Below are 19,088 nucleotides of genomic sequence, written 5' to 3' on the forward strand. Positions count from 1 at the left end.
AGTGGGGTGGCGCAATCTTAGCTCACTGCAACCTCCACCTCCCGGGTTCAAGCAATTCTGTCTCAGCCTCCCTAGTAGCTGGGACTACAGGTGCACACCACCACGCCCGGCTAATTTTTCCTATTTTTAGTAGAGACAGGGTTTCACCATATTGGTCAGGCTGGTCCTGAACTCCTGACCTCAGGTGATCTACCCCCCTCGGCCTCCAAAAGTACTGGGATTATAGGCGTGAGCCACTGTGCCCGGCCTGGAGCATTTTTAACATTTGATTTATTTGTGAAGTATGCATTATTATCCCCACTTGCCTCTCATGTGACAGAGGCAGAAAGTTAAATGACATGAGTGACAGCATCCAGTGACTCAAGCAGTAGAGCCAGTCTTCTCACTAGAATCTGTTGTTCCCACCATGTGAAAGAAATTACACTATTTAAGATTTTGGCTTTTTTTACTTAGATCACTTTTTTAAAGTATTCGTTATTTTGAAGACTTCAGAAGTAAACAATATTCAAATAAGTGAAATTGTTTAGTGATTATATTCTATAAATTTTTTGAGCTGGAAGTGTTTATAGCATTTTAGACTTTTTTTTTTTTTTTTAAGATGGAGTCTCGCTCTGTTGCCCAGGCTGGAGTGCAGTGGCACGATCTCGGCTCACTGCTCACTGCAACCTCCGTCCCTGGAGTTCAAGCGATTCTCCTGCCTCAACCTCCTGAGCAGCTGGGATTACAAGCACCTGCCACCACGCCTGGCTACATTTTGTATTTTTAGCCAGGTTTCACCATGTTGTCCAGGCTGGTCTCGAACTCCTGACCTCAGGCGATGCCCGCCTCAGCCTCCTAAAGTGCTGGGATTACAGGCATGTAATTACACCCGGCCAAGATTTTAGACTTTCAAACTAAACCCCATTAGTTTGAAAGAAACCATCTTTTATAGGTGAGTCTGAAAGAAAAGGAAACTAGCTCAAAGTGGTGAATGGCTCAGAATTATAGCTTTAGACTTTAAATTAGTATTGTATCTTGTAGGAGTTTGGTGTAGGTTTCTTTTCTTAAATAACTTCCATTACATTTGGAGATTTGGAAAATTCAAGTCACCCTAACTTCTTTATTCGTATTTTTACTTGTGGCTTATAAAACTTTACTATTTTACATGTGCGGGTAGGAGGACAAAATACTTAATATATCAAATAATAACAGTGAAATAAGCATGTCACTTTATTTTGGTATAATTCAGTTAGCTATTTTATAAATCGTTGCTAGACAAAAAACTAGTTCTTACGTATTCACTATGTAGAGCCCCGAAGGAATTCAACTACACAAGCATTTGAATAGCTGCATTTATTTTAAATTGAAAATAATAATTCCTTTTAAAAATAGCTTCTCACCTCACATCACCCTTAATCCAAATTAGTGAAGTTCTTAATTTGGGGTCTCTAATCCCTGAGTGGGCTTTGAGGGTTTCTGAACTCCCTGAAAATGTATGCAAAATGGTATGCCCCCTTTTCTGGGAAGAGAGTACAAAATGACTTCTAATAGATTTTCAAAGAGCTCTGTAAACCAAAATAACTTCTGCTTTACTTTATTTGTATATCATTTTAGTAGCAGAATATAACTTAGCAATTTAGGGAGATTCATCTTATTTATCCTATATTTCATATTTTAAATTATATGCTTATGGGGCTTTTATGTTGGCTAGGAATAAGTATACTTTTAAATGGTTGTTTGCTCCACTTTTGCTTATACATCTTGTATTTTCTAATCTTTAAAAAATAGGAACACAGCCTATTGGATCCCTAGGCTCAATATCTCCTAATAGTTATGGAAGTGTGAAAGATGTGTGCACTGCAAAATTTGGCTCCAAACATTTTTTTCATCTTATCCCTAATGAAGCAACAATCTGCAGCTTGCTTCTCTGCAACAGAAATGACACTGCCTGGGATGAGCTGAAGGTAGGTAATGAATTTTGAATTCTATATGCAGGGGCTGAGGGAGGAATTAGTCACTCAACAGTTATTATGAATTTTTTTTTCGTAGCTTCCCTAGGTAGTATAGAAAGCAAAAATTAAAATGACTGATGCAGAGTCACAAGTAAGCTAATTTAAATGCCTGTGGCATTATAATAATTTTGGCATGTGTTGCCATTTATTATTTCTACTATTGACAAGAAACCTAAAAGGCCGTTGACATGTGAACTTTTCTAAGAAATTAACTTGAATTGTGTAGTCTTTGATGCTAATGTGTATGAATAATTCACTTGGAAAATGAGTTCAGCAGTCAATATCCATCATCCACTGCTTAGCAGAGTTTCCTGTTCTCTGCCAGCAATAATACATTCAACTTTTATACAAGGGAAATGAACATCTGTGGGATTGGTCACAAGTTTTAAAGATTCATGTATGCTCAAGGATATATCCTTAGTAAATGTTAAAGGTCTGTGTGGTTTTTTTTTATTTATTATTGCTGGGATGTAACTGTATTATTTCCAAAACAATTCAAAATAAATTTATTATTTAGACTGAAATAATTTTTTTTAGTGGATGTGCCAGCAAACCTTGTTGACTCAGATATTTTGAGGCCATATATTTGTCAGTCTCAATTTGAAGAGCTAAGTGTATACGAAAGAAAATACTAATCTGGCTCCATGAAACAAACTTCTGACTAAAGTATCTTCCTTTAATCTCTAAACCTTATTATTCAGAATGTTTTAATCACATGACAACCTTGGCACAGCACAAGTTTTGTTCTTTTGCAATTAAAATCATACTCTTTGTATTCACTGTGATGCTTTGAGAGCATGACTTTTTGTGTGTGTATATGATGTGAATGTCTGATTCTGATGATTTGGGGTTTTTCTTAGCTCACGTGTCAGACGGCACTGCATGTCCTGCAGTTAACACTCAAGGAACCGTGGGCTTTGTTGGGAGGTGGCTGTACTGAAACTCATCTGGCTGCATATATCAGACACAAGGTACATAAGATAATCCTCTTCGGATTACCTGAATTCTCAGCAACTTTTGTTTTATGAGATAATAATCCAAAATCATAATATCCTGTAGCCTTTTTGTTTGTTAGTTTTAACTTTTATTTTAGGTTAAGGGGTGCATGTATAGGTTTGTTATATAGGTAAAATTGTAGCCTTTAACACTGAATTTTTCAGTAGTCTAAATAAAATACATAATCCAAAACACTTGAGGGAAATAACAAGGTAAATATAAGGTAATATCTTTATTACAATGGTTTATTATAAAAATAATATTTTAGCAAATGATCACGTTCTTTGAGTATTGTCTACATGTACTGCATGTTGAAGCTAGCATCCTGTTATTGGGAGTTCTCTTAGAGATCTCAACTGCTGCAATACAGTAATAATTGATGTTCACAAACAAAAGGGCCAAGTTTCTACAGAATACTTAAGTATCTTCTAGAGCGTCAAGAAAACAGTTTCATTTATTTAAGCAGTTCACATATTAGATTCTAATTTTAAGATTGGTATTTATGTATGTTATTTATTAATTCTACTAAATAGAATTTTTTGATTAGTCTGGGAAACTCCATTTCCTGACAGCTCTCAGATAAGTTTAGTGCATTGTAGTTCTGATTATGTCATAAGTACTGGCCTACTTTATTTGAAAATGGATACAAAATGGTATAGGTGTTTTCCAGATGTTAGCAGTCGATTCATTGGGTAAACATGCCCTGTCCCTCCCCAAGTAACTTAGAATCTGTTTGAAGATAAAGCACTTTCATGAAAAGTTATCAGAATATACATTATGGAAAACAAAATTCGTGCCAATCTATTGGTGCTGAATGGACAATAATGTGTTCTGAAATGGAATTGAGTAAACTAGAGAAAGTTTTTTGCAGGAAGAAGGTGTCTTGAGTCGGAAAGTAGTCACTGTTTTTAAGCAGTTAAGATATGGATTTTTTAAACCATCATTCAGTTGTTAGTTTGCTAATACAGACATGTTGCTTAACAACAAGGATATATTCTGAGAAATGCATCATTAGGCAATATTGTTGTGCAAACAGTATAGAGTGTACTTACACAAACCTACATGGTAGAGCCTACTACACTCCTAAGCTATGTGGTTTAGCCTATTGCTCCTAGGCTACAAACCCTTACGGCAGGTTACTGTGCTGAATACTGTAGGTAATTGTAGCACAATGGTATTTGTGTATCTAAACATATCAAAACATAGAAAAGGTTAGTAAAAATATGGCCTTCTAATCTTATGGGACCACTGTTGTATATGCAGTCTGTCATTGACTGAAGCGTTGGTATGTGGTACATGGCTAAATATTAATTTTTCTTTTTATCTTGGAATTTCTAGGATAAACTTGTTTAAATAGTGAAACCAGAAGACAGTTTATGGTCTTACTACCTTTTCATTAATTTAAAGAGAAGAATATTCCTTTTTAAAACATTGATGTGAAAATTTACATCATGATTTCCAAATAAAAATATGTGCATTCTCATTTTAAACAAATCTCAAACATTTTGCAGAGATAAATAAGTACATCATTTGAGACATCAGTCTTCAGGAACTTCCTCCTGTGTGCAGAGAAACCTGTAATACATGCATTGTGCCTTGTTCTTCATGTATTAAAGAGGCACTACCACGCCTCATTCAGAATAAGCTGATGATGGGGTCATCCTGAGTCACCCATTCTGGTAACATGACTGGTAGTATATACATTTTTACTATAACCAACCTAGTTAAGGGTTTGCAGCCTGGCCGACTGACCCATACAAGCCCATTAGCATTGTACCAAACCCCAAATTAAATGAAAGTAAGTAGTAACTTTAGGAATAAGATTTTGATTCAGTATCTTATTTTTCTTAAACAGTTTATATTAATTGCTTTGTATGTGTTCTCAATGTTTTTATTACTCTTTAGACTCACAACGACCCCAAAAGCATTCTCAAAGATGATGAATGTACTCAAACAGAACTTCAACTAATTGCTGAAGCATTTTGCAGTGCCCTAGAATCTGTTGTTGGCTCTTTAGAACATGATGGAGGTGAAATTCTCACTGACATGAAGTATGGACACCTTTGGTCAGTTCAGGCAGATTCTCCCTGTGTTGCTAACTGGCCAGATTTGCTTTCACATTGTGGCTGTGGATTATACAATAGCCAGGAAGAACTCAGCTGGTCTTTCTTAAGAAGCACACGTCATCCTTTTGTGCCACAAACCTGCCTTCCACTTGAAGCTGTGGGCTCAGCCAGCAACCTGACCTTGGACTGTTTGACTGCAAAGCTTAGTGGCCTACAGGTGGCTGTAGAGACAGCCAATTTGATTTTGGATCTCTCATATGTTATTGAAGATAAAAACTAAGAGAATAGCATGTTTGTATTACGAAAGAAACAAATAAACTAGTCTGGTGGCAATTAAGAAAAATTGTGAGTGTATTTGTTCTCTCCCAAAGACCTGTTCTACATATTTGGACAAATGACTCATAAAATTATAGATACACTTATTTAGGAAAAAAGGTGATTCGTGAATAGAAATGCCATGAAATAATAAAAATATGAAGCATTATTTATTTTAAAATATTATAGTTATCTTAGGGATTCTGTAGTGACTGCTGTACATTGTTCTAAATTTTTATTGTTATTTTGGCATCATTTTGAGAGCAAACAAATAAAAAGACTCCTAATCCATGCTCTAGTTTGGATATACATGTTTTAGATATTTTCTAGTTAGTAGTAATTACATATGCTTAAAGTAAACTAGATCTCACAGTGTCACAAAACTTTCAGCATATATTGCTCAATCAAAAGAAGTATTCAAACTGCACATTGAGTAAAATTTCACTTTTCTCCGTGCCCTTTATCTCAGGCTATATTCTTCAGTGGTTAGATAATTGAGTAGAACCTGGTTTGCTGCAATTTGTAGTTTATATCTCAACTCCACATTTTTGTTATTTGGGGGAAATCTTTGCTTTTGGGGGAAAAAAAAGATTTATATAGTAACCAAGGCTAAAGTAACGTTGTAATGTCTTCATTTTTAAAGTGAGAGGAAGAACTGGTTTGTTTTACACTGGGATTTCTCAACCTTGACATTATTGATGTTCTGGACCCCATAATTCTTTGTTGTGCAGAGGCTGCCCTGTGCGTTACAGCTTATTTAGCAGCATCCCTGGCTTCTACACACTAGATGCCAGTAGCACACTCCTGTTGTGACAACCAAAAACGTCTCCAGACGTTGCCAAATGTTCCCAGGAGAGCAAAATTGTTGGTTGAGAACTATAGACTGATAGAAAAAGGAAGGAAAATGAGGAGTATTCTACCAGGACTTCAGAAAGCAGCATGAAGGAAGGGGACGTTATTTCTCTAGTCAATAGGATGAAAAAGAAACTAGAAAAGCTCCCGTGTTCAAAATAGAGACACTATGTTTCCCCAAGGGATGGAACTTGAATTTTATGCAAATATAAGATGTATTGATAAATTGAAGCAGAAATATAGAAGGCAGCCACATGAATAAGCATGAAGCTATAACAAATGTTATATGAAACTTTACGAAAACATTTTGGAAATTTTGGGGAAACGAACCAACCTAATAGTCAATGATCAGATCTATAGCCATGATAAAGAGAAATAGAATTGTTCAACCATTTCCTCCAATATTCTTGTAATCAAAAAGAATGTTTCCTCTGAGCCAAAGGAAAAAGCTAGCAATACAAACAGCAATGCCATCCATATATATTAAATATCAGCCCCACCTGAAGTCTCATAAAATATTTATCATAAGTTTTACTTCTTTTATCATTAGAATCAAATAGAAGGGCAGTGTGATAGGCAGCCTCTAAGGTGGCCCCCAGTGATCCTCACCTCCTGGTTTCAGACCTTGCATAATTTCCTCCCCTTGAATGCAGGCTAGACTTCGTGACTCCTTTATGTCTCTCATTTCCCAGCTTTGTGGACAGAATGTTACAGTGATGGTCATGGTTATGCCTTATGCATAATTTTATGCTGTGAGTAGAAGGTAGATCAATTTTCTCTAGTTTCATGGGTCTACAGATGGAAAGCAACTGTATTCCAGGAACCGTACTTAAAGAACTACGCCCTGAGGAAACCTGGGGTGATTCCAATTATGAGATCACCCTGACTTGATTCCAATTATGAGATTCTGAACTTTGAGCTGATGTAATGCAAAAGTGAAACTTTTGAGGATCTGATGAGTAGGGGGGATGTATTTTATATGTGGTAGGCAGCCTCTAAGATGGTTCCCAATAATCTCATTTCCTGTCAGTTCACTCTCTGGGTGTAGGTGGGACCTAGTGACTAACTTCTAATGAATAGAATACAGCAGAAGGGACAGGATGTCACTTCTGATATTTGGTGGTAAAAAGATGAGTGTATCTCTTGATGCCTTCTCTCTCAATGAAAGCCAGCTGTCATGTTGGGAACTGTCCCTTGGAGAGGCCCACGTAGCAAGGGTTGAGGGAGGCTTCTAGCCAACTCCTCAAAAGGAACTGAATCGTACCAAAAACCACAAGAGTGAATTTGGAAGCAGGTTCTCCCCAATGGAACCTTGAGATGAGTATAGCCCTGCCACACGAGAGACCCTGAAGCAAAAAAAGCCAGCTAAGCTATTTCCAGGTTGGTTCCTGACCCACAAAATCTGCGAGATAATAAATGTTGTTTTAAGTTAAATTTGGGGTGTACTTTCTTATACAGCAATAGCTATCTAATAAAGGCAGGAGGAAAGCTTATTTGTAATAAATTTACTTACTGAAAACTTGGTCACATCAATGGAAAAAAGCATTCTTGATGCCATGCCTTTACATTTTTATTATCATCCCAACCTAAAAGAAGGGTTCTTCATCACATGTGTTTACAATGGTCACTGAAGAAGGTGTGTCACATAGGAATTGGGAATTGTCCTGGTTCTCCTTGGCCTTATCCTGCATTTTTTTCAAGTTCCTCCAAGAAGGGGTGACACAGTGAACCTCTCCAATTGATCTTATAGATTAGGGGTTTCCACTTTCCATGATAGCCATTTTTAAAATTCTATCATTTTTAGCTTTACCATAAAATTTGATTACATTCCTTGGTGAAACATTAATGCTCTTATTTTGAATACATCACAAATTAGTTAAAATATATTTATAAATGCCTCTGTGTTTCCTAAAGTTGTAATAATCCTTAGCAGAAAACACCGAAAATAGAAAAAAAAAAAAAAACCTTCCTCTATAATTCAAGAAAATTAGCATTCAAACTTAGATGATAAAACGTGAAATGAAAATTGTTGATGAAAATAATTTCAGAGGAGTTCCTTTTGGCAGAAATAAATGATAAGTAAAAATAGCAACTAAGGTAAGCCTGAGGCAGTGTTTTGTGACTTGAAGTAAGATTGAGGTCTGAATATTGCATTATGAAGTACCTCAGGAGAGAGAATGGGAAACCCTGATAGCTGTGGAAAAGGAAAGGGAGAGTATGCTGAAGAGAATGAAGTCAGTGACAGTTGCTCAATACTTTCGTGGGACTCTCAGGACATGTAGCATTAAACATTACTGAACCATAGGAGTCCAACAGGATTGTCATCTCATTAATCAAAAGACGTTAGGATTTTAGCAGCAAGGAAAAAAGTGGAGAGCTAAAGCAAATTAAAGGAAATTTTTAATCAAATACTTATTTGGTCTTATAGCTATCCTACTCTTTAATTCCTCCATTTATTTGTACAATATTAGAGAGTCTTTACATGTTAGACATTGTAAATCAACTGTTAGACTGAAGCACTTTATATAAGTGAAGTATTTTACACAAGATATTTAAACTATATCACATTAATATCTTTTATCATAGGTATCCTTGAACTCATTTAGTTTGTATTATCAAAGCTACTTAGGCATTTACATGGTAGACGAGGGATTTTAAGTACCCATAAATCAGCCATTGTATTCCGTATTTTCATATTGTTGTTCATATTGTTGAGCAGTTCTTTGGATAACTTTAAAATAAAATAATGTTGTTTACAGTCACATACATTATGCAGGTTATTTTAAATTATCATATACAAAAATCAATGCAGGCCTTGACAAAACATAGGATTAGTTAGGTTATTCCTTCCTGATAATCTTTGGGGAATAGTCAAAGAGACTAAACATCTCCTACAAGGCCCCATTTCAGCTGTCTAAATAAAGCTATCTCTTAATCTGAAGCAAAAGTCAATTTTGAATATCTGATATCTTTATAATTTTTTTCATGTAGCTAAGTGCTTCCATTTAGTAACTATGGTATCCCATAATGGAAATTTTTGCCAATCATCTACAGATTTTGAATTTAGATGCACCTAAACCCAATGTTAGCCTACATTTGGATTATAAGTAGATTTATATGCTGCTTTAATACTCATGAAAGAGAATGCAATCCCTGAAAACTATTCCTAAATGTAAATGAAGCCTTTTGTTGGAGAGACGATTAGACTTGGCACACTAAAAGTCATGGAATACTATATTACCTGTAATAAAGTGTGAATTTAGAGGGAAATAAAACAGCTTGACAATCTCCTATTAAAAATTCTCTGAGAAAATACTTATAATAAACATCTTCTTTTAGCTACCTTGACTTTGTTTCGAGTATTGTGGTTTCATTTTGGGAAGTATTAGTTGAGCTCTTTCTGTTTGCCAGATAGGTTAGTCAAGCGTATTTGGTGGTGAGAAGAGAAAAAACAACACAGAAATTTGTTCACAGTCTCTAGACTCAAGGAGTTGATCATCTAGCCAGGGAGAATTTTTTTTTTTTTTTTTTTTTTTTTTTTTGAGATGAAGTTTTGCTCTTGTTGCCCAGGCTGGAGTGCAATGGCGCGATCTCAGCTCACTGCAACCTCTGCCTCCTGGGTTCAAGCCATTCTCCTGCCTCAGCCTCCTGAGTAGCTGGGATTACAGGCATGCGCCACCATGCCCGGCTACTTCTGTATTTTTAGTAGAGACGGAGTTTCTCCATGTTGGTCAGGCTGATCTCGAACTCCTGACCTCAGGTGATCTGCCTGCATTGGCCTCCCAAAGTTCTGGGATTACAGGTGTGAGCCACCACGCCTGGCCGAGATTTTTTTTTTTTAAATTATTAATTTTATAAGTTAAACATGTCGTAATAGAAAACTGGGAAAATATGAATCAGACACACACACACACACACACACACACACACACACACTAAAGTCAAGTGTATTCCTACTATCTCCAGATATAATAATCACCGTTTACATTTTCTATGTATCTTTTCAGTTTGTTTTCTGCAAGGATTTTTCCAAAAAGATGATCATACGGTATGTTCTGTTTTATAATCTGTTCCTTTTACTTAATATGTCATGAACATCATACACATATATAATTCTAAGCATTCTGTTATTACATCATTTTTCTTTTAACTTTTATGGGTACCTAGTAGGTGTATATATTTATGGAGTATATAAGATATTTTGATGCAGGCATACAATGTGTAATAATCACATCGGGGTAAATGGAGTATATTACATCATTTTTAATGCCTGAAGACATTTTAATTAAAAAGACTATGCCATAATTTAGTTAATAAATTGGTATTAGTAAACCTTTGGGTTGTTTTCAAAATTTTTGTGTTAATATAAGCAACGATGCAGTGAACATATTGTATATATTGTTTTCCCATATCCCTGATTATTTCTTCAGGATAAATAAATATAATTCAGATTTCTGAGTCCCGAGTGTACTGGAAATGGAAAGACTACATATTATCTACCCCCAGTAATTTTTTAAAATATTAATTTTAAAAGGAGAGTCCATTTTCAGTTACTAAATTGGCAAAGATAATAACTATTGTTGGCAAAAGTTTAGGAAAAGGAGCACTTTCACACTGTGGTTGGGATGTATTGATGTGACTTCTGGAAGACGATTGTATAATAGATTGCCTTCCATTTCTAGTACACTAGTCAAATGCTTCTGAAATGCCTTCCACATTTTCTATCAGTAAGTTTGTCTTTCTCATGTGCATTTTTATTTTTGTATTTATTTTCTCATAGGCATCATTAAAGATGTGTACATATTCGGGTAATCTTTAGAGCAAATGCATAGCCTCTCTTCATGGGCTGAATGTTCAGCCACACATCCCCCAGCTAGACATGATGCCTTCTTAATGGTACAGTTTTGTACCCGTCTGTTGATTTGTCACTCACAAGCAGCAGCAAAACACCTATGTGGTATGATGAATTCAAACAATAAACAAACTATTGCTCTTAAGTTTTTACTACCTTCAACTCTTATGGCGTCTATGAAATGGGATGGTTTGTTAGGGCTTCCGTAACAATTGCCATAAAAGTAGTGGCTTAAAACAACAGAAATTTATTCTCTCTGTTTTAGAGGCTAGAAGTTTGTCATCAAAGTCTTGGCAGGGCTATGCTCCCTCCGGAGGCTCTAGGGTTAATCATTCCTTACCTTCTCCAGCCTCTAGTAGCTGTCACCACTACAATCTGCCCTTGTATTCACATGGCCTTCCCCCTCCCTCTCTGTGTGTCAAATATCTCTCTCTTTTCTCTTACAAAGACACCAGTGATTGGATTTAGGGCCCACCCTACATCCGGGATGATGTCATCTTAATTGCATTTGCAAAGACCTTAATTGCATTTGCAAAGATCCTTAATTGCATTTGCAAAGACCCCGTTTCCAAATAAGGTCACATTCACAGGTAGCAGGACTTAGGTCTTTGGACATATCTTTTGGGGGGACAACATTCAACTCACCACAGATGCTAAAAAACTGCCAGGATGTAAATTCTTCTCCTGGGCCACAGTTACACAGAAAGTAAAATACAGTCATCCCTGGGTATTCTTGGGACATTAGTTCCTGGACCTCCTTGGATATCAAGTTCCTTATGTAAAATGGCACAATATTTGCATGTAACCTACACACATCCTCCTGTATACTTTAAATCATCTCTAGATTACTTATAATACCTAAGACAATGTAAATGCTATGTAAATAATTGTTACACTGTATTTTTTATTTTTGTTATTTCAAATATTTCCCATTCACAGTTGGTTGAATCCACAGATGTGGATCCTGCCACAGGGAAGGCCAACTGTGTGCCCAATGTGGACAGAAGGCACCAATGCTAGATTTTACCACCAAGCTTATCAAATCATTTCTCCATTTATTGTCATTCTTTGATTATAATTGTCTTTTTTCTGTAGGGTGCAGTCTCTTTTGTCTCTTTTTTCTCTTTTTTTTCCTTAAATTGCCCTAGACCTGACATTCGTCCCTACTCCCCTTTTCTACCTGCATCATCTTCATTCTTGCTCTCCTGCATTATATGTAATAGTTTATATTACATATAAAGTAGCTACTGGAGCTGGGCGCAGTGGCTCATGCCCGTAATCCCAGCACTTTGGGAGGCTGAAGCAGGCGGATCACTTGAGGTCAGGAGTTCAAGACCAGTCTGGCCAATATAGCGAAAACCCGTTTCTGTGAAAAATACAAAATTTAGATGGGCATGGTGGTGTGCACCTGTAATCCCAGCTACTCGGGAGACTGAGACATGAGGATAGCCTGAACCCAACAGGTGGAGGTTGCAGTGAGCTGATATTGTGCCACTCCAGCCTGGGCAACAGAGTGAGACTCTGTCTAAAAAACAAACAAAAACAGAAAAAATGACCTATTGGGTGTTGAATCATATTTTCTCTATGCTCAGATAGTTTATATAAAGACATATGAAGAAAAATTTTGTACACGCTTTTGTAAAAAAAAAAGATCATTTTATATAACTTTGATCTGCTTTTTTCACAAAAGTCTCTAAGTCAACTGAAAATGCTAATTCCTATCTTTAACGGTCACATACTATGCCTGTAGAGAGTGTAGTGGAGGAAGTTGATGTCCCACCCAGGTCCCATTTGAGTTGGCCTAGTGTACCCATCCCCAAATCCTGTGAGCATTGGCTGCTAATGGCTTACAGCTACCTCTTCTCAGGAGAGCTACTCTAAACCCGGAAGCCACTTTGCCAGAGAGGTTATGCCAAGAAGATTTTTATGTCTGCCTTCCTCCTGTGTGTCTGTACCCACAGACAATGACTTTGTACATATATTCTTTTTAAGGAGGCCGATAACTTGTACACATATTCTTACCTACTTACGTTTTCATTTATAAGTGTTAGATTCTAATGAATGAAATCTCCAGGTCAGAAAAAGATATGTACTCTTTACTAAGTATTGCCTCATTATTTTGCAAAAGGCTGTAACAATTCATAATTCTACCAGCCATTCATGAGTACCATTTCCCATAACCTCATTACCTACTGCTTCTGCCAGTTCGTAATAGGTACTATGTTCCTTTTTATTTTACCAATTACTGGTTCCTTGTTATTTCGTTTTGAAGTTTCTGATTACTAATGAATTTGAGCATTTAAAAAATGCTCAATATATATTAAATGCTCTCTCTCTATATATATATATTAAAAAATATATTGCTAGCCATTTGGATTTGTTCTTCTTTGAATTATCTATATTTATTGCCCATTTTCTTATTTGTAAGAGTGCTTCATGCATTATAAATGTTATTAAAGATATTAACCTTTCATCCATCCTCTTTAGTACAAATATTTTTTGCAAATTGTTTTATATTTCTTTCAATCACAGGATGCTTTACCAATTAAAAGGCTTTAATTTTTCCTGAATCAAGTATGTCTGTGTTTTCTAGTCTGGGTTTCTTATCTTGATTAAAAACCCTTAGGTCTTCTAAATATTCTCCTAAGCATTTTGCCTTGTACATTTAAGTTTTAATCTATCTGTAATTATATATATATATTTATATTTATATCTATTTACATATATAAATATATATATTTATATCTATTTACATATATAAATATATATATTTATATCTATTTACATATATAAATATATATATTTATTTAACCTATCTGTAATTATATATATACATATGATATGAGGTATAGGTTCAATTTAATTTTCTTCTAGATGGAGAACCAGTTGTGCCAACATCAATTATTTTTAAAATTTCTTTTCCCAACAAGTTGAAATACCACCTTTGTCATATATTACATTCTCATTTATGTGGAAATTTATTTCTAAACTGTCTTTTCCCTTCAACTAATTTATTTGTCTTTTCTTAAAGCAATACCACACCTATTGGTCATAACGATGTCTTAAAATTTTTAGTATCTGGTAAAGGAATGCCCTACTTCCCTATTTTTCTCTTTAATATACCCCTTGGCTATTTTTGAGCTTTATTCTTTCATATAAATTTATAGATCATTTCATGTAATTATAAAATGAATTGCATTGGAATTCAATTTAGGTTTATACATTAATTTGCAGAAAAATTGACATTCTTGGGTTATTAAGTGTTTCCACTTAAGAATGTGGTAGTCATTTCATTTATTCAAATCATATTTCATTGTCTTTATTAAGATTTTAAAGTTTTCAGTATAGGTTTTAAACCTTTTATGTTAATGTTTAAGAATCTCATTGTTATGCTGCTATTTTAAATAGAATAATTTTCAATTACTAAATGCCCAATACTATATTTCTATATTTTTGGAAGACCATGAATATTGCTCACTGCTAGTGGAGATAATAAATCACAGACACTTTCAAGATCCATGAGCTTGTTTTCTTTTTCACATTTAACTTTTCTAAAATTGGAGTGTGTCTGAAAAATCAAAGTATACATTATTTGGTTTTTCTTTTTCCCCATTAAAAAAATCGTATTTAAAGTTGATGATGTTTTACAGACATCAGACAAGTTTTACAGACTTTTACAGATTTGAGAAAATAAGTGAGCCTATGCAGTTTACAGAGCTGAAAGGAAGTGTGGCATAGCTGTAGAGAATTCTGGAATTTTGAAGACAGAAAAACCCAGGTTTAAATACTTAAGTAAACTCTAACTTTGGTGAGCTTTTTAACCTTATGTGGTTGTTCTTAAGAACCAATGAAATGAATTAAAGTCCCTCCTACAGAGCCAGGCACATAATGCACACTCAACAAATGGGAGGTAGGCAAAATCTTCAGTAAATTCCAACACACTGACAATCACACATTATTTTAGCAATTTCAAAAAAAAAAAAAAAAGTAAGAATGTCTTAAGAATTTAACTGAGATAAGGCAAAACTACAAATTTATAAGTTGAGTGGAGTTGTTACAAGGATATTTAATTATTTGCTTAATTTTGAAGTCCTCTTACAGGCTTAGTAACTTAACTGGGCATACAGTTATAATTCTCTTAGGTTGTGTTAGGGACTACACACAAGGGGCACATCTATTAAATCTCCCAACAGTCTTGGTCTACTAGAAAAATAGATAGATGTGCTAAGTTTTACTTTTTATCAGCACATTGGACATATCTATGAGTTTCAAGTAGACTATTTTATTACAAAGGAATTTAATATTCCCTGGATTTAAGAGAACTGGATTGGATTTTTATCAACAACCTACTAATTAAAATTTGTTCCCAATGGCTAGTGCTTAAAATATTATCAAAACTATTATTTTGCAAGCCTTTACTTCTTTACTCTTATTTATAATTTTTGGCTGTAAGAAATGAATACATATAAAATAAGTTTCAATCTATTTTAAAATTATATGATAGCTTAGATATTCTTAGGTTACTTATCAAAATTAAAGAACTTTTAAAAACTGAAACAGAAATTCCTATCAATTTCTCAAGAGAAATTATCAACCATTCTTATTTATTTTACTTAAGCACTTACTATGTATGAACATTTTATTAAATTAGATTTTTACTTAATGATAAAGTATAATGAAAAATTTTGTCTTAATATTTATAGCATATGAAACCAAGGGTTTAAAACACAAATAAATTCAAGTTCTTGTTTAAATATCTTTTTTGCTCTTTATTGAGCATTGTAAGAAATAGCTTTGTCATTTTCTACTATAAATTAATTCCTGATAATCCTCATAGACAAATCTGTCTTCTTATATTTGAACGCTTTCTGGTTTTATTTTCATTGTAATGAATGCTCTGATGTAAACACTAGGATGGTGCTTTGGAAATAGTTTTAAAATATGAAATTAAATATGGTACATTTGCAGGTTTTTTCGGTCCTATGATTCTTACTTTCTTAGAACCAGATTAAGTTTCTCATCATTCACAGAGTTTTCAGTGAGCCAAGATTGCACCACTGCACTCTAGCCTGGCCTACAGAGTGTGACCCTGTCTCAAAAAAACAAAAAACAAACAAACAAAAAAACTTTCTCCTCATTCAGTGAAGACCTATATTGGTTACCATATCAAGTCATTGTGCATATATTGTTCCTGATCAGTTTCAATTCTTCCATTCATTTGTTGAGCTCCTAGCGCCATAGCTAGGGATACCATAGTAAGTATGAAAACACATAGTTCCTTTTCTGATTGAGCTTAATGTGTAAAAATCACCATATAAAGGTACACTTACAACCAAACTATTAAGAGATAATCAGTCTGTTATTTTGTTTTGCTTCTTTTTTGTCTTTCTTTTTTTTTTTTTTTTTTTGAGACAGTCTTACTCTGCCACCCAGGCTAAAATGCAGTGGTGCAATCTCAGCTCACTGCAACCTCCGCCTCCTGGGTTCAAGTGATTCTCATGCCTCAGCCTCTGAGTGGCTGGGATTACAAGTGTGTGCCACCACATATGGTTAACTTTTTTATTTTTAGTAGAGGCTGGGTCTTGCCATATTGCCCAGGCTGGTCTCAAACTCCCGGCCTCAAGTGATCTGCCCACTTTGACCTATCAAAGTGCTGGGATTACAGGCATGTGCCACCATGCCTGGACTAATCATCTGTTTTTTAAGAAGATATAATAGGAATAAGAGAGATCTTTTAGATGAGATATCAAGGGTTGTTAGAATTAATTAAAATAAGAGAAAAATGAGATTATTCCAGACAGAAAGAACAGCATATATAAAGGCACTGTTGTAGGAAGAAATATACGTGAAGAATTGGAAGAAGGTCACTGTGGCCAAAGCTTAGAGTAGAGAGTAAGGGCAAATACTGTGGAAGATTTCTCTGAAGATACAGGTTGCAACCAGGCCAGGCCAAACTTGTAATGATGAAGGGTTTGGAATTTATCTAAAAGCAATGGAAATTCTTTAATTTTTTTTTTTTTTTTTTTTTTTTTTTTTTTGTAGAGATGGGGTCTCTCTATGTCGTCCAGGCTGGTCTTGAACTCCTGAGCTCAAGTGATCCTCCTGCCTCAGCTTCCCGAGGAAGATTACAGGTGTGAGCCACCATGTCTAGCCTGCAATTCTGGCATTGTTTTAAGTTGAGGCAGGAGGGCAGTAGCAGGGAAATAGTGAGTTTGAGGAGGAGAGATTGGTTAGGAAGTTATTCATTAGAATAGTGAAGGAATTATGGCACATGGTGGTGTCAGTATAGATGAGAGACACAGATTCAAGAAACATTTAGCAGATGCACCTAGGAGTAGTTGGGATGACTTCAGTAATCACAAATGGACAATTGGCAAGGTACAGTAGCTCTTGCCTATAATCCCAGCACTTTGGGAGACTGAGGTGGGCAGATGGCTTGAGTGCAGGAGTTCGAGACCAGCCTGGGCAACATGGCGAGACCCTATCTCTACTAAAAATACAAAAAATAGCTAGGTGTGGTGGCGTGAGCCTGTGGTCTCAGCTACTTGGGAGCCTGGAAGACCACTTGACTGGAAGCCGGAAGTTGCAGCAACCCAAGATGGCACCCCTGCACTGCAGCCTGGGACAGGGCAAGACCCTGTCCCAAAACAACAACAACAAACAAACGGCCAATTGGATGATTAGAGTTAACTCTCTGTTTTTAATCTTATTCAATTTGACGACTGAAAGAGCACAGGGTTTGCAAGAGGGACAGTAGTTTTGTTCTGAACACAATGAGTCTGAATTGGTTTCTTACTAATCAAGTGAAGAGATTACTAAACAGATCTACTGATCTGGAGTTCAGAAGATAAATCTAGCCTAGAAATATAAATATGTGAGTCAGTTTCATCTAGGTTGCTATAGTTTGGATATCTGACCCTCCAAATCTTGTGTTGAAATTTGACCCCAATATTGGAGGTGGAGCTAGTGGGAGGTGGAGTTAGTGGGTCACATGGAGGTGCATCCCTCATGAATGGCTTGGTGCTGTCTTCTAAGTAATGAGTGAGTTCTTGCTCTGTTAGTTCCTGCAAGAGCAAGTTGTTAAAAAGAGCCAGACACCCCATGTTTGCCTCTACTCTCACCGTGTGATTCCTGCACAGGCCAACTTCCCTTTGCCTTCTGTCATGAGTAGAAGCAGCCTGAGTCCCTCACCAGGAGCAGATGCTGGTGCCATGCTCCTTGTACAGAACTGTGAATCAGATAGACCTTTTTTCTTTGCTTTCTTTCTTTCTTTTTTTTTTAAGGAGTCTTGCTCTGTCGCCAGGCTGGAGTGCAGTGGCGCGATCTTGGCTCACTGCAACCTTCGCCTCCCAGGTTCAAGCAATTCTCCTGCCTCAGTCTCCCAAGTAGCTGGGACTACAGGCGTGTACCACCAAGCCCAGCTAATTTTTGTACTTTTTTTCGTAGAGATGGGGTTTCACCATGTTGGCCAGGATGGTCTTGATCTCTCAGCCCCGTGATCTGCTCACCTCGGCCTCCCAAAGTGCTGGGATTACAGGCGTGAGCCACCGTGCCCAGCCTAAACCCTTTTTCTCTTCTTTTCCTTTCCTTTCCTTTTTTTTTTTTTTTTTTTTTGAGATGGAGTTTTTCTTTTATTTTCCAGGCTGGAGTGCAATAGTGTGATCTCAGCTCACTGCAACTTCCACCTCCCAGGTTCAAGCGATTCTCCTGTCTCAGCCTCCTGAGTAGCTTGGGTTACAGACATGTGCCACCAAGCCCAGCTAGTTTTGTATTTTTAGTAGAGATGGGGTTTCACCGTGTAGGTCAGGCTGGTCTCGACCTCCTGACCTCAGATGATCTGCCCACCTTGGCCTCCCAAAGTGCTGGGATTACAGATGAGCCACCGCTCCTGGCCCTCTTTTGTCTTTATAAATTACCCCACTTCAGGTATTCCTTTATAGCAACACAAATGGACTAACATGATGGTATTGAAGCTGTTCATTCACTAATTCGTTCAATCAGCATGTTTATCACACT

The 19,088-nt window shown here is 36.1% G+C and overlaps 1 protein-coding gene across 2 annotated transcripts in view; it reads left to right on the forward strand.

Annotated features, from left to right (window-relative positions):
• The window catches only part of MKKS (MKKS centrosomal shuttling protein), a 28,959-nt gene extending 23,563 nt beyond the window's left edge, over positions 1-5,396 (forward strand). For both annotated transcript variants that reach the window (XM_005568351.4, XM_074004771.1), the window contains 3 exons: positions 1,768-1,943; positions 2,852-2,962; positions 4,893-5,396. In XM_005568351.4, coding sequence (XP_005568408.3) covers positions 1,768-1,943; positions 2,852-2,962; positions 4,893-5,333 — 728 coding nt within the window. In that variant the 3' untranslated portion in view covers positions 5,334-5,396. The remainder of the gene's footprint in view (positions 1-1,767; positions 1,944-2,851; positions 2,963-4,892) is intronic.
• Positions 5,397-19,088: the final 13,692 nt, after the last annotated feature.

This window comes from Macaca fascicularis, chromosome 10 (genome assembly GCF_037993035.2).
Source record: "Macaca fascicularis isolate 582-1 chromosome 10, T2T-MFA8v1.1".
Classification (NCBI taxonomy): Eukaryota; Metazoa; Chordata; class Mammalia; order Primates; family Cercopithecidae; genus Macaca; species Macaca fascicularis.